Source organism: Loxodonta africana, chromosome 7 (assembly GCF_030014295.1).
Source record: "Loxodonta africana isolate mLoxAfr1 chromosome 7, mLoxAfr1.hap2, whole genome shotgun sequence".
NCBI lineage: Eukaryota > Metazoa > Chordata > Mammalia > Proboscidea > Elephantidae > Loxodonta > Loxodonta africana.
The window spans coordinates 123,001,559-123,027,828 of record NC_087348.1 but is presented as its reverse complement, the minus strand read 5'-3'; the positions used below and the strand labels follow the sequence as shown (position 1 = coordinate 123,027,828).

The window sequence follows — 26,270 nt, the reverse complement described above, 5'->3', positions numbered from 1 at the left end:
ACCACGACCTAACATTCTGATCATGGCCACAACAGATGAACCGTGACAGAACGGGAGACAAATGCAGAACAGAACTCAAATTCTTAAAAAGCCCAGACTTACTGAGCCAGTTAAGACTAGGGGACTTCCTGAGACTACTGCCCTGAAGTACTCTTTAAACCTTGAACCAAAAATATCCCCTGAGGTCACCTTTTAGTAAAATAACAGATTATTACCCAAAAAAAGGATATTGCCTGTGAGTATGGTGCTCTATTACAAAAAACATCTATATGAAACCAAAAGCTCAACAATTACTCTAAAGCAAAGATGAAAAGACAAAGAGGCAGGGAAACTGGAGTACTGGAAACGGAACAACCAGAATGCAATTAAAGAGAAAGCTGACACATTGTAAAAAACCTAACTAATGTCACCAGAAAAATTTGTGTAGGAATTGTCGAACAGGAACCTAATTCGCTGTGCGAACTTTCACCAAAAAAAAAAGTATTATTTAAAAAAAAAAAATTCTATTACAAAAAAAAAAAAAAAAAAACCCTCAATCCACAGATAGTTTGGAAACAGAATAGAATAGATCTCATTTATTCATCACCTACTCTATGCTTATTATTATACCAGGTAATATTTATTTATTTGCTGTCTAATCCATACAACAATCCTCAGAAACAAAAAGCATTATATGAACAAGAAAACTAAGACTCAAAGAAATACATCTTGTCAAGTCACCCAGCTGCTAATTGCTAATTCCATTCAAGACAATTCATCTGTGCTTTTTCTCCTTTGCTGTACTTCACGAAAAATAGAATCCTAAACAAAGAATCTTAATTTTATTATTACTATACTTAAATCTCTTCTGCTAAAATTTGAATGTTTTCACTATTAATCACTAAAAACCAAGCTGAAGGAGATCTATTTCAATTATGATCAAAATTATACTTCTTTGAAGCTAAAAAGCAAAGTATGACACAGGGGTTTCAAATGGAGTATTAAGAGACTGTAACGAAAATGACCACAGAGGCAAGAAGGGCTTCCCTATATCCTCAAAAATAGAAAAGAATAGACAGGATCCTCTTTCTATATCTTAGAAATTCTAATAGCAGGAAACATAGGTGATATTCCTGTTACTTGGAATTACATGTTAGTCATTTGGCCCACAAAAGTCCAAAAATACCCCCGTTGCATTTTACGTGAATGGAGTCTATGCATTATGCAGGATCAAAGGATTTATTAAGCCAAGTATTTCGGCTCATGATATCATTATTGCTGTCAGTGTGAATCAACGCTGTTCAATAAAGTTAGAGAGCCAAAAATGTTAGTTATATTGTGAATTGTCATAGTGTAAAACTACTTTCAAATCACTAGAATCTTATATTTTGACCATAAAAAAACCCACTGCCGCTGAATTGATTCTGACTCTAATGGACCACAGGACAGGCTAGAACTGCCCCATATGTTTTCCAAGGATGTAATCTTTACAGAAGCAAACTGACACATTTTTTTCCTGTGGAGCAGCTTGTGGGTTTGAACCACTGACCTTTTTTTTGATTAGCAGCAGAGCACTTAACCACTGTGAGTTCTTAAAATAAACATAGTTTATTTCTTTCAAAAAAAAAAAAAAAGCTAAAACTAATTCAAAGGATTAACTTAAACCTTTAATTTATTTTACTCAAATAAAAAACTGAGATAATAAAAAATAAATACTTTGCCATTTAAAAAGAAAATATATCACTCCCGATGCTTTTAAGCGATCCCAGGGAGTAACTAACAAATTCATTCTTCTTCATTCATACCACGCTCCCTAACAAAGAGACTAATAAGCATCAAGGGTACACAATGACCCTCCTTTATTATAAAGACATCTCTAAGTATATACAACAAATAGCAAAATTAAAAAAAAAAAAAACTACCACAACCTAACCTTATATATATCAACAAATTAAACAGGAAAATATGTATACAAATAGAATAATACTCAACAGTGGAAACAAAAAAAAAAAGAGCTCAAATATTCCATGGCAGGCAGAACTTTAAAGATGTCCCCCAAGATTCCTACCTCCTGGTTGTTCAATCAGACAATAACCAAGGTACCACTGTGAAGAGACTTTGCAGAGCGTAACTAAGGTGCTTGTTGTTGTTAAATTCTGCTTAGTTATCTAGTGCTGTTATAACACAAATACCAAAAGTAGGTGGCTTTAACCATTTATTCTTTCACAGTCTAGAAGGCTAGAAGTCCTAAATCAGGATGCCAGCTCCAGGGAAAATCTTTCTCTCTCTGTCAGCTCTGGGTGAATTTCCTTGTCATCAATCTTTCCCTGGTCTAGGAGCTTCTCAGCACAGGGAACCCAGGTCCAAAGGATGCACTCTGCTCCTGGCTCCTCTTGCTTGGTAGTACTGAAATCCTTACCTCTCTGCTTGATTCTCTCTCCTTTTACTTCTTGTAAGATAAAAAATGATGTAGGCCACACCCCAGGTAAACTCCCTTTATATCAAATCAGGTTTGTGAGCTGAGTAAGGGTGTTGCATCCCACCCTAATAATCCTCTTTAACATAACCTAATCTTGCTCCATTAACCACAGGCAGAAATTAGGATTTACAACACTCAGGAAAATTACATCAGATCACAAAACGGAGGACAACCACACAATACTGGGAATCACGGCCTAGCCAAGTTGACAGATATTTTTGGGGGAAACAAATCAATCCATGCCAGGTGCCATTGAGTCAGATACGACTCATAGCCACCCCATATACAACTGAATAAAACGCTGCCCAGTACTGTGTGATCCTCACAATCATTGCTGTTTAAACCCACTGTTGCAGCCACCGTGTCACTATCTCATCGAGAGTCTTCCTCTTTTCTGCTGACCTACTTTACCAAGCATGATGTCCTTCTCCAGGACCTGGTCTCTCCTAATAACACCTCCAAAGTAAATGAGACAAAGTCTCACCAATCTTGCTACTAAAAAAGCATTCTGGCTGTACACTGTCCAAGACAAGGTTTATTTTTTCTTCTGTCAGGCCATGGTATAATTAATATTCTTCGCTAACACCATAACATACGCAACAAAAAAAAAATAGAAGGCATCAATTTTTCTTTGGTCTTCCTTTTCATTGTCCAGCTTTCGCATGCATATGAGGCAATTGAAAATGCCATGGCATGGGTCAGGCGAACCTTAATCCTCAAAGTGACATCTTTGCTTTTGAACACTTTAAGGAGATCTTTTGCAGCATGTTTGCCCAACGGAAACTGTGGATTCAAGTAAAATGAAATCTTTGACAACTTCAACCTTTTCTCCGTTTATTATATTGTTTACTGTTCAGTTGTGAGGATTTTTGTTTTTTTATGTTGAGTTGTAATCCACACTGAAGGCTGAAGTCTTTGATTTTTCACAAGACAGTTTGAGCTATGGAAACAGAAAGTATGGGATGGAACTAGATGGGGTGATAGTATAGATAACAGAGGTATAACCCATTGCGGTCAAGTTGATTCCGACTCATAGCGACCCTACGGGACAGAGTAGGGAATCCTGGTGGATTCAAACTACCAGCCTTTCAGTTAGCAGCTATATAGGATTGTAAAATTAGGGAAGTTGCACAAATCCCCAAAGCTTTTTATTTTATTTTGTTATTGTTGTTGAGAATATATACACCAAAACATACACCAATTCAAGTTTCTACATGAGTGACACTGATTACATTGTTCAAGTTGTGCAACCATTCTCACCTTCCTCTTCTGAATTGTTCCTCCCCCATTAACATAAATTCGCTGCCCCCTCTGAAGTCCCTATCTAAGCTTTCAAGTTGTTTTGTCAATTTGATCACACACAGATAGTTCTTAAAAGAGCATACTGCTCAAGGCAGGCGTTTATTAATTAAAATAAACTGGGCTTCAGGGGATATTTTTGGTTTTAAGATTATCTTAGGGCAATAGATTCAGGGGTTCATCCAACCTTCACGGCTCCAGGAAATCTGAAGTACACAAGAACTTGAAATTCTGTTCCATATCTTCCTCCTTTTGATCAGGATTCTGCTATAGAATCGTTGATCAAAATGTTCAGTAATGATAGCTGGGCACCATCTAGTTCTGGTCTCATGGCAAAGGAAGCCGTTGTTCAGGCAGACAATTAACCACATATTCCATTTCCTCCTTCTATTCTTGTTGCTCCTTCTTCCTCTATTGCTCCAGGCAAACACAGACCAATCGTTGTGCCTTGGATGGCTACTTGCAAGCTTTTAAGTCCCCAGGCACTACACAACAAACTTGAAGGCAGAACAGATGCACTAAACATGCTATTAGGCCAATTAACTGGGATGTCCCATGGAAACATGACCCTAAACCTCCAAACCAAGAAAGCAAATACCATAAGGTTTCTGGTTGTACACAAGCAGCCTCAGCAGCTACTCTTTTTTTTGTCATTGTTGTAAATATATCTATCATACAACTTTTGCCAATTCAACTTTTTACAGATATACAACTTATTGATGGTAATTACAATAATTGGCTGTGCAATCCTACCCTTAATCAATGTGTTATTTCCATCACCATTAACCCCTTCTTCCCCCCTACCTCCGGTACCTGGTAATCACTAATAAACTTTGTTACTACACATTTGCCTTTTTTTTTGTTTTTTTATGTTAAGTGAGGTCATACAATATTTGACCTTTTGTGATTGACTTATTTCACTCAGCATAATGTCTTCCAGTTCCATTCATATTGCAGCATGTATCAAGACTTCATTTTCCCTATTGGCTGAGTAGTATTCTATTGTATGCATTTTGTTTATCCATTCATATGTTGATGGGCATATGCATTGTTTCCACCTTTTGGCTATTGTGTATAGTGTTGTTATGAACAATGGTGTACAAGTCTCTGCTTGAGTCTCTGCTTTCAAGTTTTTTGGGTGTACACCTAGGAGTGGAATTACTGGGTCACATGGTATTTACATTTTTAACTTTTTTGAGAAACTGCCACAGTGTTTTCCAAAATGGCTGTACCATTTTGCATTCCCACCAACAATGGGTAAGGGTTCCAAATTCCCCAGAAGCTCGCCAACATTTGTTATTTTCAGGGTTTTTTTTTTTTTTTTGTCTTAGCCATCCTAGGGGGAGTAAACGGTATCTTAAATAAATGGAAAGATGCTCCATGTTCATGGATTGGAAGACTTAATATTGTTAAGATGTCAATACTACCCAAAACAAACTGTAGATTTAATGCAATCCCAATCAAAATTCCAACAGCCTTCTTTACAGAAATGGAAAAACCAATCCTGAACTTTACATGGCAAGAGGCCCCAAACAGCTAAAGCAATGTTGAAAGAGAAGAACAAAGGAACAAGATTCAAACTTTCTGATTTTAAAACATACTGTACAGCTACAGTAATCAAACAGCCAGGTATCGGTATAACAACAGACAAATAGACTACTGGAATAGAATTGAGAGTCCAGAAATAAACCCACACATCTGTCATCAACTGACAAAGGTACTAAGTCCATTCAATAAGGAAAGAAGAATCTTTTCAATAAATGCTGCTGGGAAAATCGGATTTCACAAGCAGAAAAATGAAACAGGATCCATGCCTCACACCATACACAAAAAAATCCAAAATGGAGTAAGTACCTAAATGTGCAAATTAAAACTATAAAATTCTTAGAAGAAAAAGCAGGGGCAACACTGTCAGGGCTAGCTTTTAACAGTGGGTTTTCTAATACAATAACAAAAGCACAAAGAGCAAAAGACAAAATAAATAAACGATAAAAAATTAGAAACTTTTGTTCATTGAAAGACTTTACCAAAAAAGTGAAAAGACAAGCTGCGACTGAGAAAATGCCTTCGGAAACCATATATCTGACAAGAATCTAATAAGCAAAATGTATATAAAACTTTGACAACTTAACAAAAAGATAAATAAGCCAATCATAAAATGGACAAAGGACCTGAACAGACATTTCGCCAAAGAAAACTTTCAGATGGCCACCAAACACATGAAAAGATGCTCAATGTCACTAGCCATCAGGGAGATGCAAATCAAAACTGCAGTGAGATACCAAAGACTTTTCTGATGCAGAACCTTTGAGAGGTTTCGGGATCTTGTAGCTAATATAGCACCTTATAGGACCACGTGCCTTTACATTTCAGATACCTCACTTAGCATAATACCCCGCTCTCCATAGTTATTTTTTTTTTTAAGTAACATTAAACTAGAATTACAAAAGTGAAGATATTTGCATCTGGTGGCTACTCTTTTAAAAAACATAATGTAGTAGATTTTTCAGTACATACACTTAGTTTATAGAATTATATTAAACTGGCATGTTTTGAGGATTGCTATACTAACTTAAATCTAAAATTGAAATTACTTTTATAAGTTACTATCTTGAAGTTTATAGATTATGAAAAGGGTTGATAAAGCTTAATAAAAACCTTCACATATGAATAATGGCAGAGAAATTACATTTGAAATCAAATCTCTAAAATTTGATTAGAAAGAGATAAGTGCTTGTCACTCTCTAGTAATTTGAATGCTTAAAACTCATTCATACAATAAAACTTCAATTGCATTTTAAAAACTGTATTAATAAAACTACTTGACCAAGCACAAAGACATCCAGCCATACTCCCAGTACATTTAAATTTTGCCTAGAAATAAGTAGTATGGTTTTAGAAGTATATTAAACTTTAAGGCATTTGAATATCATGAGGTTTTCAGTTAATTTTGTTAAACCTTAAATGTGATTTAACTTGGAGATGAAACAGAACAGTAACAGAACTATTCCAAGGAGTTGGTAGAAGGTCAGTCTACAAGGTCAATAAGGAAGGTCATGTACAATGCAGCACGAAGAGCTGATTTTTTTAAGAGTAAGTGGGCAGGAAAAGGATAGACTCTTAAGACATTTGAAAATTGCTTCATTTTACTTAATCTTGCACTCCAGTGATAGGAACAGGCAATAAATACATCAAGAAGCCAGAATTATATAATAGTGATGAGCACTATGCAGAGAACTAAAATAGGCTGATGTGTTGATGCTTACTAGCTAGCCCATAAAGACCACTCTAAGAATGCACATTAAAGCTGAGATCTGAATGATAGAGAGGAGCCACACATACAAAAAGAGAAGAAAAGACAGGCCAAACAGAATGCAAAGGTCCTTGGGCTGTTTTGCCTACTAAAGCACAGTGAGCAAGCAAGAGGCGTACAAGATGAGGTCAGATAGGCAGACAGGGGCCAGACTGTGGGGCTTTGTTAGCCTAAATAAGGAGTCTGGATTTTATTCTGTAAGTAGTTTCAGACAACTTTGGAAATTGTATACAAGAAAGAGATATGATCTGGTTTAGACTTTAAAGGGATTCAACAGTCTTCTGAACAGAAAATGAACGAGGAGGAAGCAAGAAAGAATGTAGGGAGGCCAATTAGGAAGGTAGCCATTGACTTAACGAACATTTATATATTTTTATATATATTTTATATATTCTAGGTCGTTATGAGTCAGACTGGGTGTATATTCTAGGAGCTGTTTAAGGCATTGGGAACACAACTGTGAACAAAATAATACTTGTGTCCTCATGTGGGTTATATTTTAGATGGGGACACAGGCATTAATCAACAAGTAATATCCAATATGGTTGAATTCAGATGGTGATAAAAAAGAAAAAAAAAACCATTGCCATTGAGTCGATTCCAACTCATAGCAACTCTACAGGGCAGAGTAGAGCTGCCCCACAGGGTTTCCAAGGAGCGGCTGGTGGATTTAAACTGCCAATCTCTTGGTTAGCAGCTGTAGCTCTTAACCACTGTGCCCCCCAGATCTCTGATAGTAGTTACAGAGCATAAAGCAAAGAAAAATAGGGAGAGTTGCAGGGACATTGGATGTGCTATTTTTATATAGATTGCTGAGGGAAATCTTCACTAAAAAAATGACATCTGAGCAGAGAAGTGAGGGATGTAAGTGGGGGAAGAGCTCTCTTTGAAGAGGGAGACTGCAGGAACATTGTTGGAGCGCTGGAAGAATAGGCATGAGGCCATTATGCTGGAAAGGACTGAACAAGGGTGAGAATGGCAAGAAATTGGTTCTGAAGAGAAACAAGGCCAGAAGAGATAAGACCTTCTAAGATATTGTAAGGGCCGTAACAGAGACAGAGTGTCATTAGAAAATTTTGTGCAAAGGAATGGTATTACCTAACTTACATCTCAAAAGACAGTCTAACTGTTGTGTTGAAAATAAACTGGAAAGGTAGAAGGATGGAAGCCTGAATTGTAATAATCTTGCTCAGATGATGGTGGTTTGAACAAGTGGTAGGTAGTAGTGGGCATGTGAGAAGTGATTAGATTCCATATACATTCTGAAGAGAGAGCCAACAAATAAAATCTATGGCAGTATTTGACATGAGAGATGATGACAGCTTGCATTAGGCTGGCACTTATGAATAAAGTGAATGAATTCAGAGTATGTTTTTGGAGTTATAGTCAAAAATATTAGCTGGAACGTTGGGTATAGTGAGTAAGAAAAGAATTACTTTTGAGCTTTGGTTTGATCAAATAAGTGGAGGTTGATTTAGACAAACTAAAAGTTCTGTACTGGTTATGTTAAAATTGTGAAGTCTTCCTAGTTTGGTGAGTAGCATATGGGGTCTTCAAAGCTGGCACGTGGTCATCAAAGATATAACTACTGGTCTCTAGTGTCTGGAGCAAAAGAGGAAGAAAGAAACCCAAGACTCAAAGGAGAAATTTTTCTATAGAACTAATAAGCCTACATGAACCATGGCCCCATCTACCCTGAGACCAGAATAACTAGATGGTACCTTGCTACTACTACTGACCATTCTGACCAGGGACACAACAGATGGACCCTGAAAGAATGGGAGAAGAATGTAGAAAAATACTCAAATTCTTAAAAATTCCAGACTTACTGGACCATTGAGACTAGAGGAACCCTGAGATACCCTTTAAACTCTGAACTGAAACTACTCCCGGAGGTCATCTTTCAACTAAATTACAGATTGACACATAAAATAAACAATAGCTACTACGAATATTGTTCTCCTTTGAAAAAACATCTATAGGAGACCAAATGATCAACATTTACCCTAAAGCCAAGATGAAAAGATGGGGGAAGCAGGGGGGCAGGTAAACTAGATAATGCAAATGGAACTACCCGAATGGAAACAATGAGAATGTTGACACATTGTGAAAAATGTAACCAATGTCACTGAAAAAACTGTGTAGAAAATTGTTAAATGGGAACCTAATTTGCTGTGTAAACTTTCACCGAAAACACAATATTATTTTTTAAAAAACTGTGGTGTCATTAGATACTCATATGAAAATGTCAAATAAACTTTTGGATGTATTGAGCCTAGAATTCCAGGAAGATACCAGGGCTAGAAACAAGAGATAACAAGAGTCAGTAATACAGCGATGGTATTCAAAATCAGGGACTGAGATTACCTAGACAGGGTACATCTATATGTAATGAAAGAAGGGAACCCACGACAAAACTGTAGTGGAAGAAAGAATATGCCAATATTTAGAAGACATGCAGAGAAAAAGCCAGTAAAGTAAGAAGGAATAGCCTACAGAGATGAGGAATGAAAATAGAAACATAGCAATCAAGACAAGAAAGTGTTTAAAGAAGGAAGAAATGAACAACTTTGAGTGTTTCTGAGAGGTCAAGTAAGACAAAAACACAAAAGTCAGCATTGGATATAGAAGAGAACATTGTTGACTTTAACAAGAGCAATCTTGTGGAATTGTAGGAATGGAAGTCCAAATGGAATGAGCTGAGAACAGCATAAGAGCTGAGGAAATGTATTACTATAGCCCCTGGCTATGGACATGCTTTCAAGATGTATTATTATACAATGAAGTAAAAAAATGGGATGATAGCTCAAGAGAGGTATGAGGTCAGAAGAGGTATTTTTAGGATAAGTAAAACTAAAATGTTTGTATGCTGACAGAAATGGTCCAGTGAAAAACGTGAAACTGATGATGCAGGAGAAAGGGATAATGACAAGAAAGAAGAAAGAGCAGACGGATTTGCCACTGACTACAGCAGAGACATCCATTCACAGTATAACAAGGGAAAGCAGGATGAATATGAGTATCAATGCAGTATCAATATGAGTATCAATTGGAAAAAAAATTGATTGGTTTTTCCAATCAATGCAGATAATTGGTAAATACTTTGGTGGGAAATGAAGAATTTCTCTCTTATCGCTTCCACTTTCTCAAAAATGCTAGTAAAAGGCTACTTCAGAAAACTAATTTAAGTAGTACACTGCTAGTTAGTTTTTATATTATATGCCTGTTGCTATATATTGTTGAGTTAATTCCGATTCATAGTGACACTACAGGACAGAGTAGAGCTGCCCCACAGGGTTTCCAAGGCTATTAACGGAAAAGTCAGCAGTTCAAACCCACCCGGCAGCTCCACAGGAGAAAAGACCTGGCAATCTGATCCCATAAAGATTATAGCCTAGAAAATGCTATGGGGCAGTTCTACTCTGTCACATGGGGTAGTTATGAGTCAAAATTGACTTGATGGCACCCAGAAATGACAACACACACACAGAAAAACCTTTACAGGAGCAGATTGCCAGGTCTTTTCTCATGAAGAGCCGCTGGTGGGTTAGAACCACCGACATTTTAGTTAGCAGCTGAGCACTTAACCATTGTGCAACCAGGCCTACTATGCCTTATATATAGTTATTACTCACCATGTATGTCCAAATTTGACAATATGTTAAACGTTTTGCTTTAAAAAAAAAGCTTTAAAGACACTATTATTTCGTAACTATTTCATTCTTTAGACACAAAACTTACACACTTGTAACTTTTAATAGAGTTAATATTCTCAAAAGCACTTTACAAATTAACGTTTCAACTGTCAAACTAATTAAATGTGAAAATTAGTCAATATAGGTTACACGTAAGTTAATTGTAACGGATATCTACAGTGTTTTGTTACCAGCAGCCCTTCCCACTTCTGGTAACTGTGCCTCCTTCATCTATCATACCTTTTGGGGGAAAACGCTCTTCCGTATATTTCTGGTAGAATTAGCTGCAGAGGTGGACATGTTGCCCAAGCTGGGAAAATCAGTGTGCTCCCCTAGGATATCCCATGGTAAAGCCAGGAAGAAAAAGATCTCTTTCCTCTTTCATCACAAGCTTTAAAATATAACCTGTGAGGTCAACAGCCTTACCTCCCCAGTATGTAGAAAATTTTGAAACTGAGAGCAACACACAAATAGAAATTAAAGTTAAAAGCAAAGTGACAGAGTGTGATAAAGACACAAAGAAATAGGTAAAATAGAGAGAAAAAAACTGAGAGACTAACACAAACAGAGAAACATCTGACAATGTTTGAGCCTATGAAACTAGTTGGCCCAGAGGCCAGCTCTACCTTTCCTTTCTGAATACTAGTTACTTAAGCCAATAATTCCCTTTTTTTATTTTTGTGAGTTTGAGATGGTTATCTTGCACTTGGAATCTAGAGTTAGGTGGATAAGCATTCTACCAAAAATGAATAAACATTACCTGGTAGATAAAAATCCTATCTGTCAGGTATGAAAAAATCAGGGGCATTTCTACCTCCATGTATAAGTAAATGAAAGCACAGAATATGACCAGACCATTTCCATATACCCATTACCAACCAACCAAGTCACCCCTCACTCTGTATAAACGGAGCCTCACAATACTTGTATGTTTGTACATGTGTGTGTTCTGGTGAGGTACGGGCAGAAGACAGTTATCATGTAAAAAGCTGGGTTGGTAGGTTAGAGTGGGGATGGATACATGTACAGAACAACTTTATCTAAGACTTAAGGAGACATTTATTTATGTTACTGTTGTGTTGTTGTTAGTTGCTGTTGAGTCACTTCCAAGTCATAGAGATCCTATGCACAACAGAACAAAACACTGCCCGGTCCTGTGCCATCCTTAGAATCGTTGTTGTGCTTGAGCTTGTCGTTGCAGCCACTGTGTGAATCCACATTGTTGAGGGCCTTCCTCTTTTCCACTGACCCCGTACTTTGCCAAGCATGATGTCCTTCTCCAGGGACTGATCCCTCCTGACAACATGTCCAAAGTATGTAAGACACAGTTTTGCCATGCTTGCTTCTAAGGAACATTCTGGTTGCATTTCTTCCAAGACAGGTTTATTTGTTCTTGGCAGTCCATGGTATATCCAATATTCTTTGCCAACACAATTCAAAGGCATCAATTCTTCTTCGGTCTTCCTTATTCATCGTCCAGCTTTCACACGCATATGATGCAATTGAAAGTACCATGGCTTGGGTCAGGCGCACCTTGGTCTTCAAGGTGACATCTTTGTTTTTGACACTTTAAAGACGTCCTTTGCAGCAGATTTACCCAATGCAATGCGTGGTTTGATTTCCTGACTGCTGCTTCCATGGCTGTTGATTGTAAATCCAAGTTAAATGAAATCCTTGACTTGAATCTTTTCTCCATTTATCATGATGTTGCTTATTGGTCCAGTTGTGAGGATTTTTGTTTTCTTTATGTTGAGGTGCAAGCCATACTGAAGGCTGTGATCTCAAGTCCTCTTCATTTTCAGCAAGGAAGGTTGTGTCATCTGCATAACACAGTGTTAATGAGTCTTCCTCCAATCCTGATGCCCAGTTCTTCTTCATATAGTCCAGCTTCTCAAATTATTTGCTCAGTATACAGATTGAATAGGTATAGTGAAAGAATACAAACCTGACGCACACCTTTCCTGACTTTAAACCAACTGCCTCTTGATCTATGTAAAGGTTCCTCATGAGAACAATTAAGTGTTCTGGAATTCCCATTCTTCACAATGTTATCCATAATTTGTTATGATCCACACAGTCGAATGCCTTTGCATAGTCAATAAAACACAGGTAAACATCCTTCTGGTATTCTCTGCTTTCAGCCAGGATCCATTTGACATCAGCAATGATATCCCTGGTTCCATGTCCTCTTCTGAAACCGGCCTGAATTTCTGGCAGTTCTCTGTCGATATACTGCTTTAGCCGTTTTTGAATGATCTTCAGCAAAATTTTGCTTGAGTGTGATATTAACGATATTGTTCTATAACTTCTGCATTCAGTTGGATCACCTTTCTTAGGAATAGGCATAAATATGGATCTCTTCCAGTCAGTTGGCCAGGAAGCTCTCTTCCGTATGTCTTGGCATAGACGAGTTAGTACCTCCAATGCTACATCCGTTTGTTGAAACATTTCAACTGATATTTCATCAATTCCTGAAGCCTTGTTTTTCACCAATGCCTTCACAGCAGCTTGAACTTCTTCCTTTAGTATCATCAGTTCCTGATCATATGCCACCTCTTGAAATGGATGAACATCAACTAATTCTTTTTGGTACAATGACTGTGTATTCCTTCCATATTCTTTTGATGCTTCCTGCGTCATTTAATATTTTCCCCATAGAATCCTTCATTATTGCAACTTGAGGCTTGAATTTTTTCCTCAGTTCTTTCAGTTTGAGAAACACCAAGTGTATTCTTCCCTTTTGGTTTTCTACCTCCAGCTCTTTATATTATTAGCGTTTGCTAATAATATCTCTCTAAACTGAGAATCAACTACCTGCGCATCAGTTTGTCATACTGTGGTGGCTTTCATGTTGCTGTGATGCTGGAAGCTATCATACTGGTATTTCAAACACCAGCAGACTCCCCAGGGTGGACAGGTTTCAGCAGAGCTTCCAGACTAAAACAGATTAGGAATTAAAGGTCGGGTGATTTACTTCTAAAATTTAGCCAATGAAAACTTCATGGATCACAACAGAACACTGCTTAACTAGATTGCTTTGGACACGTCATTAGGAGGAATCAATACTGGAGCAGGACAACATGTTTGGTGAAGTAAAAGGCCAGCAAGGATAAGGAGGACTCTCAGTGAGATGGACTGCCACAATAGCTACAACAATGGACTCAAACATGCCGGTGATAGTAAGTATGACACAGGACCGGGCAATATTTCTTTATATACATAAGTCACCAAGAGTTGGAGTCAAATGGCAGCTATCTATCTATCTAAAAAGAGAATAAATTTGGCTCCTTCAGTATTTAGTAAGAACACAGACTTTGAATCTGGGTTTGAATCTTTGTTCCGTCATTTAGTAGCTGTATGATCTTGTTTCCTCATCTTCAAATGAGTATAAAAACAGCATATACCTTATAGAGTTACTGTGAGGATTAAAAGAGCTAATACACATATAGCACTTAGACTAATGTCTGGCACATAGTAAGAGCTGTTTAAGTGTTAGCTATCATTATCATTGTGAACATTCTAGTTTAAGTGAAAGACTGTGTCTACTAGTATAAATCTGATCATCTGCAGCTAAGAGTTCTCACAATAAGAGTTCTCACCCAAATATAATGGCTTTATCTACAAAGAAAACAATAATTATGCAGGACTACAAAGGTTTTCAATGATAAGCATAGAAGGACTCGTATTTCCTGCAATTTCATAAAACTCTGTGCTAGCTTGTTTATATGAGAAATTCTAATTTAGAGAAAACATGCATACGATGTTAGTCTTACCTGACTAGAATATATATGTTAGAATTAATAAGGAACAGTTCCTATATAAAATTATGTGTATACATTCATATAACCACAAGCATGTATATATAAGGAAAAATGAAATAGAAACGGAGAATTTCTAGATAAAAAATTGTCAGCATACTACTTAGATTTTTTGTTTACAATGTAATTCTAAAACCTTCTGGATTCCGAAATAGTAAAGATTCATTACCCTTCGACGACTTTGCTTCAAGAAAAATATTTTTCATAGTCTTTCCTTGACACAGTTTTTCCAAACTTTACTTGCACAAAGAGAATCATGGTACGGTTTTTTATTCCAAATGAGTGATAACTTTAACCCTCTAGATAAGACTACTAAAAGACTTAACAAAAATGTATTGTACAGTTTGTTTCTGGTCTAAAAGACATAAAAATTCTTTATTTTTTGTTTTAGACAAAGATAACTCATTTTGAGGAATTTACTTCCTAAGACTATGGCATCTGTGAGTTCATTTTGCTTTAATTCCTAAATTTTCCATTAAATTATGAGCATAAGTAGTACCTAGGCAGTACATTTTGCTTTAATTTCTAAATTTTCCATTAAATTATGACCATAAGTAGTACCTAGGCAGTAAAAATTTGGCACAAATATTTGATTCTCTGCTTTGAAGCTCTAACCATAGATAAATGTCTAAAGCACTTTCATAGGAAAATAATTTTTAAAACCTCAAACACCTTAACTAAATATAGAATGTAAATTATGCATCAAATATAAAATAACACTGTATGGTCATATCCAACACAGAAAACTAGTTTTTAAAACGAATGGGGGTCTGTCAGATATGTAGAATGAAATAAAAAGACCTTATAATCTTTATAAACTAAGGTTAATATAAAATAAAATGACAATAAAAACCAAATAATTCAGGTGAGTGACGTTGTTCTAGAAAAGTATGACACTTACCCAGGGTTTTACATGCAAATAGAGCCATGGCACTTTGCAATCTGTCTGGTCTGAGAGCCTGTACCACAAGAACCTTAAAATAAAGTGCAGGTTATTTTTAAACAATAAAGTTCCCATAAAAGCTTTAACCAAACAATAACTAGTATCAATTAATTTAGGTAAATAAATATTTATTAAAATCTGTGAAAACATCATTGTTCCATAGCATTTACTATGCCTTGAAAACTGTCACAATAGGTATATACCATGACATCATTTTGATATCCAAATTATTGCTGAACTCCATTTACTTCCTCAAACCTAACAACAAAAGTAAAAACATCAGCATGCAATGGTCATAGGATCATGTCTTCAGGATCTCACGAAGGGCCAAATGGCAGGAGAAAATAAAGGTATGTAGGTAAGGCATTTCTGGTAGCAGCAGAACAGAGGTCTAGAAATCCTGCCTAGAAGTTTCAAATTACTATTTTTATGTTGTATCATGTACATCAAAGATACTCGCAGATGCTTAGATTTTCAAATGATGAGTTTCTTAGTTGCTTTTGTTAATTTTAACACACTTGGTGAAATGAAATTCATGTATACGGAAACATGAGGGGGACATAAACCACAGCCAGCAGTTTGGTGAAGAGTTAAGTCATTTCCTGGAGTGTTAATTCTTGCAGAACTTTACCACTATGAGCGTTTTGGCTAGTCAATCAGACTATGGGGTGGAACCCACAAGTAGCTTTCATCATTCTATTTGGAAATGAAATGGGAACAAATCCCCTGTTCCTCACCAGTCTTTTCCTTCGATAGAACCCTGGGAAATGAGTGAAGAACCTGTACAATGTGTACCTCACTTTCTTTCTGAAAGACATTTTTTCTACTGTAAAATCACCCTCGAGTCGAAGCATAGGAAGTGACAAAAAGATAGAGTGGGAGACACTGTAACTAGAAATTCTGCCAATAATTTAATTGTCTGGGTAAGACGGTAAAAGTGAAAATCCTTTCCCTATATACTACGTCACATTAAAGGCAAAGCTTTCATTTTAGTGGTTTCTGAATGGCAAGAGAAACATTACTTTATGCATTTAAATAACACTAAATTTTACCTGCTGAAATAAGGAAACTTTTTTTGCAAGAATAGACGGAAATTCTTGCTCACACATTGAATTATGATAGTAAGTACGCCACAGAGCTGCATCTTCAAAGCAGAGGGTCTGATAAAGACTGGGGAGAGCAATCTAAAAAATAAAAATAACCACATACACTGCTTAAACAAATGTAAACACATTTTAAGAAAAATTCTAAAAAAGTAAATGAAAACCAATTAAGGTAAATGTTTATTATTTGTTTTATATTTGTGTTGGCTTAACTAATCATCTAGGTCAGAAATAATATGGTAAACTTATCCAGTGTTAAAGCCAAAATTAAATAAAAGAAAACATTTCCAGAGTAGTACTGAATCAGTACTCACAGTTAATAAATCTTTTCTCTACATAAAAACATTTGCACTCAACTATCTCCACCTTGTGGAGAAAAGACATGGCATCATTAAAACAGAACACAAGTTTTAAGCATTGCAGCAAGTTTGAGTTCCAGGTTAGACTGTAAAAATATGCCAAATTTCAGATTCATATCCATAACAAAGCATGTTTTTCTAAGCCATGTTCATTTATGCCCCTAAATATGAACATGTGACTCTGAATGTTTTAACTCTATCTGGTACCTGATAAATTTCTACTCATCATTCAATATTCTCCTTTAATATCTCAGAGGTTTTCCCCAACATACACATTCTGTCCATCTCAAATAGCTTTCTCTTCAGAGTATACTTGACAAATTTTCATCATTCTATTTAGAATAAATATTTATTTAGAGTAATTTTGGTAATTTTTTTACTCAGAGGTTTTATGTCATATTCACAGAAATATCAAAACTGAATATAAGCAGGCAGCACATCCAAAGTCAACAGAAATAATTCAAACATTAAAAAACGTATATATATTCCTTATAGTAGGAAAGGAATACCTTTAATGTTGCCACTGCCCAGTTTCTTTCCTGATCTATCCAAGATGGAAGTTGATCACGTATTCTTTGCTGAGAGTCCTATAATAAAATCAGTTATTTTCCTTGATATACTTGATAAAATGCAGACTTTCAGAAAAATTAACAATTAATTAGCTATTTTTATGAACACTATTTTGGAAAAATAATGATTCTGTGTATTATTTATTTATTTGTTTTACAAGCTAATATGATAAAATTCTAAGTTACATAAGGTATAAAAAACCTTTTGGACAAATATTGCATTCATTTTCTTTGTGTTTCATCTTTCATGAAATTTCAGAAAAACTTAAATGTTACAGAAATAGCTATGAAGTCGTATTATTTTAACTATATCTTACATTGCAGACATGATCTAGGTTCTACATTACAGTTTGGGTATAGTGCTTTGAGGAACACTACACATCACATGTTCAAATAGAAATATACTAGAGAAAAAACTAAATTTGAATGAAACAAGTTTAAAAACTAATTTTTTTAATTTTAGTTATATAAGAAAAATTTCCTAAATAAAATACAAGATTTTAATTTCCTAAAGATTATAAAAGGGTTCTTGGAATAAAATACATATACCAAGGGGCAGGGAGATCAAAAAGCTACATTCACTTCTTAGTATTTAATTATTATTCTTCAAAAAAATGTGAGTTTTCAAGGACAAAAACATAAATTTAGGCCCATTTTAAAGTAGGGCAATAGAGACAAGGACATATTCCTCTAATCAAAGTATAAAATCAAAGTATATCAACAATAATTTAAAATTCATATGAAGCATATTATATTTTATGATTCCAAAGCCAGAACTATTTTCACTAAGAGTAAAATAGTGAGGTTTTGTTATTTCAACTTACAGCTTTCCGTAACATATCTCCAACAACCACACCTGTAAATGTATCCCATTCCTATTGAACAAAAACATAAAGAGTACAAAAAAACATGACAATGCTAACTAGTTAACAAAATGTTCTTAATTTCCCAAGATGGCTTACAAGGAAGCTTTCTAAGGACTCAAAAAATAAATAAATAAAACTCCTTTCATATCTTTCCACTTTTTCTAGTACAACATTAACATTATAAGAACCAGTACATGTGTCAACATAAAATATTAATATGAAATCTAAATTATTTTATTAAAACAAAAATATAGCTGCATATCATACATGAGTTATATATTTTATATACATATATATACACATATATGTGAGTCTTAACCAAGTCAAAAAAAAAAAAAAAATAGGAAACCTTGGTGGCGTAGTGGTTAAGTGCTACGGCTGCTAACCAAGAGGTCGGCAGTCTTAGAAGCCCAAAATTTTAATGCCATATCCGATTAGCATTTGCTCAACACTTGTTTATTTGTTCTAGCATAGGTACTCCCCACCAATAGTTATAAGCAATGTCGTCGAATCTATACCAACTCATAGTGACCCTCAAAGACAGAGCAGAACTGCCCTATAGGTTTCCAAGGCTGTAAATCTTTATGGAAGCAGACTGCCACATTTTTTTCCCATAGGGTAGCTGGTGGGTTCGAACCATTGACCTTTAGTTTAGCATCCCAGCATTCAACCACTACGCCACCAAGACTCATGGGTTCAGAAAAATCTAGGCAGTAAGGATCACCAAAAATTTAAGAACAGTACATATTAGGGAAGTACTGAGAAAAGTACTTACATTAACTTATTTTTTTTTTCCTATAGATTAAGAGAAAACTCTCATTATTTCTTCTTTTGTAGCCATAGAGTTGAGATTGATCAAGTGTTGTGGGTACTCTAAGAAAATCTATATTTTTACCCTGGGTTTCTACCATCGCATAATGACCTGGGTGCTATCAGAATATTTGTTACACATCAGTCATCAAATAAAGCATAATATAATAAAATTTGAGAGCAATATGAACAAATTACTAAAGCACCATACTTCTTGCCTCCACCAACCCATGTCAAACACTCTTCCAATTAAAATTATGCAGCCATAAATATGTAAAATAGGGATGATTACTATGTGACTCAAAGAAGTTTATCTTCCTCAGTGCTAATTTATTTATACTCCAGGAGGAAAAAATAGGGAATATCAAGTCTGATATTATGTGGAACATACTGAATATGGTGAAATCTATTACACAGGAGGAGGGAAAAGTATCAAAGTTCACAGTAGAAATAAAAGGAATGAAGTTAATAAGTTCAGGAGAAACTATACAAGTCAGCTAGAGCAGGTGGAGTTAGGAGGACAAAAAAAAAAAGGAAAGAACATAGGCATAACTGTAGAATGGTCCACATGGTTTTAACAAAGGAATGAGAGGAACCCAGAACACAGCTAAATATGAAAAAAGCAGAGTTAAAGTTTACTAGGTCAAAGCTGCACTGTCCATATACCATTCCCAGGCACTCCGGTTATTAGATTCGCACTTTATTATAATGGCATAATAATGACAAAAAATCACTACAGATAATTTAGGCAGACCAGAGATGCATTAGTTAGTTCCAGCTCGAGGGATATTCTTCTAAAGTTTGAGAGGGGGGTTATATGGCAAACCAGAAACGAGGTCGTAAAGAAAGAAAAAAGTTATACATAAAAAAGATTGACATAAACATGCAGGCTCAATGAAGCACCTGAAACTATCCATCCTCTTGCTTCATCTACCGACTCTGAACAAGTCAGTGGAGGTAATAAATAATGTAGTTGTATATCCATCTTGTTTCACTTTTTCCTACTTAGCAACTCCACGGCTTAGACCAGGACAATAAGAAGGTTGACTCTTTTGGTGCCCTGCTTAAGTGGGCCTGGATTCAGAAAAATCTAAGCAGTTTGGTGAGTTACTTACATTGCTTTCCCCATCTTACCATCACTCTGGAAAACACGGCTCATCCTTTACCTTCATAAAGGATTTATAGGTTTGCATATAATTTCTAACCTAGTGTAATTTCTGATCTAACTATAAATCCACCCATGGCCAAATTTCTATGTAAGTCTAAAATTTTCCTCCTCTAATTCTACTTACATTTTCTTGAAAAAGTTCAGGGTACATTCCTCGAACAAAATGCAATGCAAACATCAACTGATCAGCCTGAAATAAATAACAGATGTTATATTCCTTTTTCTAAATTTCTGGCTTTACAAAAGCATAATTCTTAAATTTGAGTTCACACTGAGTCTTCAAATCATCTCCTTTTATTAATATACAAGATGACCATTCAGACTGCACCTATATAAAACAAACACTTCCAAGTTGGGGCTGAAGGAAGGATAGAGAACATGCTAATAGCATTTAGAGAAAATGCTAAAGATTAAGCCACCTGCACATCTCCTGAAAAAAAAAAAAAAAACTTACTTAACCAGGGAAAATCCAGTTGTGAGGTTTGGATTAATCATTATTAACAGATCAACTTTTTGCATTAGCAATTTTCAATATATCACTGTATGGTTTAAACACATGGATAGTTACATTCAATTATTACAACTGTTTTCTCCTTACTGGATATTCTTTCTAAATTAAACAGAAAACTGTAGTGAACTCCTGATTTTCCACAATAAAGAGAAGAACACTAAGTAAGTTAAAACAACAAATAATTCCACCAAAGGTGTTATTACTTACAGAAAAGAGGCAAAACCAAAACATAAGCAACTGATTGAGATTAGAAACCACAGAAGCCATCAGATGGTCCAACATCTTACAGGTAAAACAAAAGCAGAACAAAGAATAGGCTGCATCAATGAACAGGTATATCAAAAAAGATACCAAATCACGCAGAATGAGAGTTCCTCAAGGCAAAAGATCATATCTGGAATATAGAACATGCTCAAAAATTTCTGAGGAAAGGAAGGAAGGAGGATAGAAAAGCAAGGGAGAGATTAAGACTCAGACTTTAAGCGGCAATCTGAGAAGATGAGTAAAGCAAAGAAAAAAGAAACAAAGTCAGGGAATCTAGGGTGAGAAACTGATAGTCTGCCACACAGTTTCTATCAGCTGCTGCCAGCAGTCTTAGAAGGATCATACTCTGAATCCAACTGTCTAAATTCACCCATTTACAAAAAATTTGAAAGCAATTATTATGTTGAGAGAATTGACTCTATTTATAAGGATATATTAAATAAGAATATATCAAAATTGAATTGTTTTAGATTATCTCTGTATATAAACATTCTTTTGGTGGCACAATACTGTGTGAGACATGTAATATGAAAAGAGATTAGATATAATTGTGCCATGACCCATGTCTCTTTGATACATGGTACCCACGGAAAATAAGATTTGACATTTTAATATCGAAAACAAATGCTATAAAAGGTAATCACCAATTTGTTTACATTTATTGGGAGAACATTTTTAATCCACAAATTGTACTAATTGTACTCTCTGTGAGACTGAACAGGCCTTGTTCATCACTGTATTCCTCGTGTCTGCTATAAATGGCAGGTAAATAAGTATGTGTTAAATGAATGGTCTCATTAATGGGTATTAAGAGCCCAGGTCCATACTCAGAGAGAAACCAAAACCAAACCTACTGCCACCAAGCCAATTCTGACTCAGCAATCCTACAGGACAGAGTAGAACAGCCCCATAGGATTTCTAAGGCTGTAAGTCTTTACGGAAGCAGACTGCCACATCTTTCTCCCATGGAGTGACTGGAATCAGAGAGAACTGGATACAAATTCCACCTCTGCTTTACTAGCCAGTGACCTTGTGCTTACTTCACCTATCTTAACCTCAGTTTCCTTAACTGTAAAAAAGAGGATACTACACCTACCTTGTAACATTATTGTAAGAATTCAATTAGAGACACTTAGCATGCTACCTGATACACTGTAAGAGCCCATTAATGGTAGCTATTATCATTTTTATTACTACTAATAATAACATAAAATGGACCCTATATTTTATTCAACCGGGGTGAGGAGCCTTCCAGTAAAAACTACCTGCAAGCAATTACTTTGCCTACAAGAAAATTACTGAGGCCAAGCTCCAAAATGTTGGCAAAATAGCCACACAATATGTGGTCTATAAGTGAGTCATGGTGGTTATCCTTCTCCTCTTATACTGGTCACAGAACACATCCTGTTCGTAGGGATAACCACGTGATCAAAACTGGGCCAATCACATTTTATCACTCCACAGATATTGAAGTGCCCTATAACCTAAGTTGGGCTTAGCAAAACCTTCTCCCATGATTTTCTGAGCTGGAGCTCAGAAAACTAGCAGAAAAAAGTTATTTTTGCCAGCAGTCTGGTTGCCTAGCTGTGGCAATGAGTCCCTTTAGTCCCAAGTATCCTACAATAATATTATAAGGAAGAATAATTGATGAATCGAGAAGATAATAAAACCGAAAATATAACTTACCAAAAGAGAGAACATTATTTCTAATTAAATCGAGATAAAATTAAGAACAGATAAATCAAACTTAAGTATTTTCTAAATACTTATTTCAAAAAAAGAAAAAACTTGTCAATATCCAGAGTTGAGAAAGCATTTAATCATATTTTGGTGTCTATAAAATCTGGTCACTTTAATTCACCAACTTATCTTAGTATACTTGGGTTCTGCTAGAAAATATTTTAACATTAAGGGGAAATAAAATCTCAACTAGTCATCTACACAATTAACTAGCTAAGTGAAGACAAATCATTCAGAGATGGTAGACCACTGGATGGTATAAGCCAACCACATACCCCATGCCATATTCCAACACACTGTCTGTGGGGTACTCAGAAAGAGTGAAACTATCAGAACAAGGTTAATACAATGTACGGGAATCTTATAGTCATCTTCATAGTTGAGATCGAGTTCACACTTCCAAATATTATGATTTGCTTCACCCACATCCTATTAGCAAGCAAGAGAAGAAAAATGGCTCAGTAATTTAAAAAAGGCTTTAGCATCAAGCAAAATGGGTTTGAATTTCAGCTTCACATCTTTTAGAGCTGAGTAACCTAGAGAAGGGTTATTATTAGCTCTAAACCTGGATTTCCTCTTCCGTATAACAGGATTGTTGTAGGAATTAAATGACAATGCATGTAAGGCACTTCACAGTGCCTGATACATTCATTTTAAGTCTTACAAGGTAATAGTTACTATCATGCTATCAGTATACTGGCACACTACAAAATATTGGAGAAGATTTTATCTGAAAAATATTTCATAAACTCCGTGACTCTCAAAGAGACAAAGAAGCAGTGGGAAGTATAAGTAATTTGTTCCCTTTCTTTTTACTCAACAGTATTCACTGCTTTCAAATATGTTCAACGAAGAGTATAAAGTAGATGTTACCTTTGAAGAAAAGTCTTGTTTTAATCTCAAAGAAGTTAATATGGCATATAACTCAAGCACTCACATTCATGCTTGAAGCTAATTCATACACAAGGAAGAACAATTCTAGGCACGTTCAACTGTACTTCCAGAAAATGCAAAGAATTAGCTATAATACTAAAAGCTCCAAAGTTACCTAATCACAAGAAAATTATCTAAATTATCCAGATTCATTTTAATGGCCTCAGGTTATATAATTTCTAAACACCCAAACAGAGAACTTCTAGTTTTTTAAATACAAAAAAAAAAAAAAATCTGATAGAAAAAATACCAGAATCTAAGTTAAATGATTTAGAAGACAAACACAATAATGAGATGTTATTAACATTTTATTTTAAAATGTAACAACCATCTGAATTTTATGCAATCAACCAGAAAATTCACTTACGAGGGGGCACGGTAAGCTGCATAGGCATAAACTTGATAGCAAGCGCCACCAGCAACTGCTCAGCCACTATCAAACGAGACCACAAACATCTTGCTTCTCCTGTCCTCTGTCATCAAGACCCTGAGCACTGCCTGTAACTCAGTTTCTGCCTTAACCCCCAGTCAAAGCCAGTCTGTTAGCCTCAAAAGTGTCCTAAAGTAACCTAAGTCTCATTATAACAGTAAAATCTCCACCCAGGGTGGGACTTACTTGCCATTTTCTATACATTGTAAAGAAAAAAAAAGTAATTTGTTTTACTGCACCTGCGCACCATGACAACCTGCGTAGTCCATGATGTTTGTACATAGCTCCTTGTGAGAGACAGTATAAAAGGCTCTGCTCCCTTTGTTCAGGGAACCGAATTTAAGAAACGTTCTCCATGCCCCTTGTTTGTGCACCTGCAGTAAACACTCTTCCTCTCTCCCCACCTCGGTGCGCCTTGATCAGCCTTGATCGGCTGGAAGCTGCACCAACTGGACCTGCTTCTGGTAACAAACTTACAAGAAATTTGCATGAAAAAAACCTCTCTTCATACCCAACCAGACATTGTTCCTATAGTATTTCAGATTTGTTTGAGATAATACTACCAAGAAGAAGGTATGCTGTTCCAACCCTCTCTCCAACCCTTTTCCATACGTTCACCCACAGTGTAAACTAAACTCTGACAACTTTTAGTATTTTGTTCTATTACTAGTGTGGAATAACAATAAAAAGAAGTTACTCAAAATAGATATTTTATTTCAAGAGGGTTTTCTTATCCAGGGACCTAAAAACTACTGACCCCAAATCAATCCTGTCTGCAGCTGTTTTGTTCCACCCAAAGTTGTTAATCAGCTTTTCTTTCCTGCTCAGAGAGCAGTCAATAACAAAACCATGACCTTGTGATTTAATGAAAAAGAGTCTAGGCTTACTTAATTTCAATTTTAAAAGGTTCCATGGTTACAAGTGGGTGGAGGGCCAGATTTAGGTGGAAACCCTGGTGGAGTAGTGGTTAAGTGCCACAGCTGCTAACCAAAAGGTCTGCAGTTCAAATCCACCAGGCACTCCTTGGAAACTCTATGGGGCAGTTCTACTCTGACCTATAGGGTCACTATGAGTCAGAATCGACTCCATGGCAACGGGTTTGGTTTTTTTTCGGTTTTAGGCCAGAGACCACCTGGTCATCAGATATCAGTTTATCTCAGTAAAAGGGAGAGGGCAGGGTTCAATCAATCATGTTAAGATTAGCCAATGGTTGCTCTCTATTCTTTTCCCTCCTCTTCTCTTTACAAGCCATATTGTAACTAGCTTACTTCAAGCCATTTGCTTTTATTTTTAGACTCAAAATGGATACACTATATGAATAGATAATAGCTGCTTACAATAACTCTTATGTTTCAATTTCTTTGAGTTTTGATTATTTTTAACACTAGCTATCCCAAATGATAAGCTGGGATGAAGAAATAATATGCAAAGGTACTAACATGTACGTAGTTTTATTATAATCCTAAGTTTTGGGAAACCAAATATGCTCCTTATAATATAATTTTCTAAAATAATTAGGTTACTGAAATAAAAACATTTGATTTCTAGTAGAAAAAAAAGAATGATATAAACTAACAATCTAAACCGAAATCACTGGACATTTGGCTTAGTTTATTAAAGTCTAAATTTTCTGTTACAAAACAAGTCAATCATTTTTCTTTCCCAGGTCAACTTACTTTCAGTTCAGTGTGATGTGAATACTAATAACTCTAGTCTCTATTTCAAGGATCTATTGTTGCCTTAATGCTGTTACCAACACAACAGCAAAATCAGCATGAGAGAAACTCTGGCAGGCAGTTTTCCTGTTATGCTGATTGCTAAAAACTCAAAAAGCTTTCACTAAAACATGAAATCGGTACCATCCTAAGAAAGGTTGTAGTGCTAAATCTTCAGAAACACACCTCATTACTTTATGATTAATGTGCTTCCTGAACTCGTATTCACCAGTGAAACTCTCTAGTATAATGAATTCATGCTGCATGAGTTTAATA

General features: G+C 35.7%; 1 protein-coding gene across 2 annotated transcripts in view; it reads right to left on the bottom strand.

Annotated features, from left to right (window-relative positions):
- The window catches only part of DYNC2H1 (dynein cytoplasmic 2 heavy chain 1), a 413,953-nt gene that overhangs the window by 208,698 nt on the left and 178,985 nt on the right, over positions 1-26,270 (bottom strand). For both annotated transcript variants that reach the window (XM_064288850.1, XM_064288851.1), the window contains exons 71-75: positions 20,526-20,591; positions 18,382-18,432; positions 17,498-17,575; positions 16,579-16,710; positions 15,485-15,557 (exon numbers count right to left, since the gene is read on the bottom strand). In XM_064288850.1, the coding sequence (XP_064144920.1) occupies positions 15,485-15,557; positions 16,579-16,710; positions 17,498-17,575; positions 18,382-18,432; positions 20,526-20,591 (400 nt within the window). The remainder of the gene's footprint in view (positions 1-15,484; positions 15,558-16,578; positions 16,711-17,497; positions 17,576-18,381; positions 18,433-20,525; positions 20,592-26,270) is intronic.